This window comes from Sardina pilchardus, chromosome 19 (assembly GCF_963854185.1).
Source record: "Sardina pilchardus chromosome 19, fSarPil1.1, whole genome shotgun sequence".
Taxonomy (NCBI): Eukaryota; Metazoa; Chordata; class Actinopteri; order Clupeiformes; family Clupeidae; genus Sardina; species Sardina pilchardus.
The window spans coordinates 13,311,123-13,312,622 of NC_085012.1; the positions used below are offsets into that span (position 1 = coordinate 13,311,123).

The following is a 1,500-nucleotide window of genomic DNA, read 5'->3' on the forward strand; positions in this document are numbered from 1 at the left end:
TGGACCACAACTCCGTTAGGTCTGTGTGCTGTGAGATTGGAAAAGTAGTGTAGGAGTTTCGGACTTATTTCCGAGATTGTTCTGTTTCCAATGTTGTGGTGATGATTTGGCTGCTCTCAATGAATATAAAAATGTGAAGAGATGGACTTTATGACGATATTCGGAGCCATTTTTGTCTTTTTTTGCCACACGGGCTCAACATCTAAACTCTTCAGTGGTAAGTAGCGAGTGGACTTCTCGTAGGTGGGAGAGCCACCCCAGCTAATATGAATAACAGCACAAAAGATGTGGCCTCGAGTCAAATCTGAGTAAAAGAAACGGCGCACACGGAATCTAGGCTATACTATTCTGCTGTAGTCTAAGTTTAAAACTGGTTGGTTCACTAAGGATTCCTAAATCAAAATACATTTCGGGGTCTGTCCGACCCTTCTGTCTGCGGTGTCGCTTAGACCCAGAGTTTGAGGAATCGCGACATTGTTGCTGCGAACATCCTGTCCGATTTCTGTCTGGACTAGTGGGCAAAATTACGTTGTTTTGCCCGTTTGCTCAACGTGTAGTTCAGCAGGGCGTGACGCGCTATACAAGTTGTCTGTTCAGTGTGTTTTATGTAGGAATTCTCGGCATTGCACGTCCAGCGCACTCGAGCTGATTTTGTTGCATGCAGTTGAAATTAAATTAGTTCTGCTCTGCCTTCCCAAAGTCATGTGATTGTCAGTAGAGACACGACGCAGGCCAGGAGAACTTTACATTGTGCTCAGATGTGGCGTGTGTTTGAGCCTATATGCCATGCTAGACGTCCAAATGGAATGGCTTTCTCTCACCATGTCAAAAGGAGAAGTCCAGTCAAGTAGGATATTCCGCTGCATTGTGCTGTCTTGTAAACTGTGGTACCAAGCCACTGAGTACCCTGCATTTATACCATAGAATCTGATTGGGAGTGAGGATAATTATTTTTATTATAGCCAATTGGGAGAAAACTATACCACCCTCCTGTAAGCTTTGGTACACAGAGAGATACTGTATATGATGCGACTGGCCAGTGACTGTATCCGCCAGAGTGTCATCAATGTGGCAGTGGGACACACATCTACACACGCACACACACACATACACCTTTGGGGAAAATGCTTCGGGGGTAACTGTGTAGGGAAGGGTGGCTTAGATTGGTTACCACAGCACCAATACCAGTAGCATACCCTCTACTAAGATGGTTACCAGAACCAGTTATGTAACTGAGCCTCTACTTAGATGGCTACCAGAACCAGACAGGTAACTGAGCTTCTACTAAGATGGCTACCAGAACCAGGCAGGTAACTGAGCCTCTACTAAGATGGCTGCCAGAACCAGTTATGTAACTGAGCAGATGGCTGCCAGAACCAGACAGGTAACTGAGCCTCTACTAAGATGGCTACCAGAACCAGGCAGGTAATTGAGCTTCTACTAACAAGGCTGCCAGAACCAGACAGGTAACTGAGCCTCTACTAAGATGGCTGCCAGAAC

The 1,500-nt window shown here is 45.9% G+C and overlaps 1 protein-coding gene across 1 annotated transcript in view; it reads left to right on the forward strand.

The window, feature by feature from the left end:
- laynb (layilin b) overlaps nucleotides 1-1,500 on the forward strand; it is an 11,098-nt gene continuing 9,598 nt past the window's right edge. Inside the window, exon 1 of the mRNA XM_062521387.1 lies at nucleotides 1-217. Within this exon, the coding sequence (XP_062377371.1) occupies nucleotides 142-217 (76 nt within the window). The 5' untranslated portion in view covers nucleotides 1-141. The remainder of the gene's footprint in view (nucleotides 218-1,500) is intronic.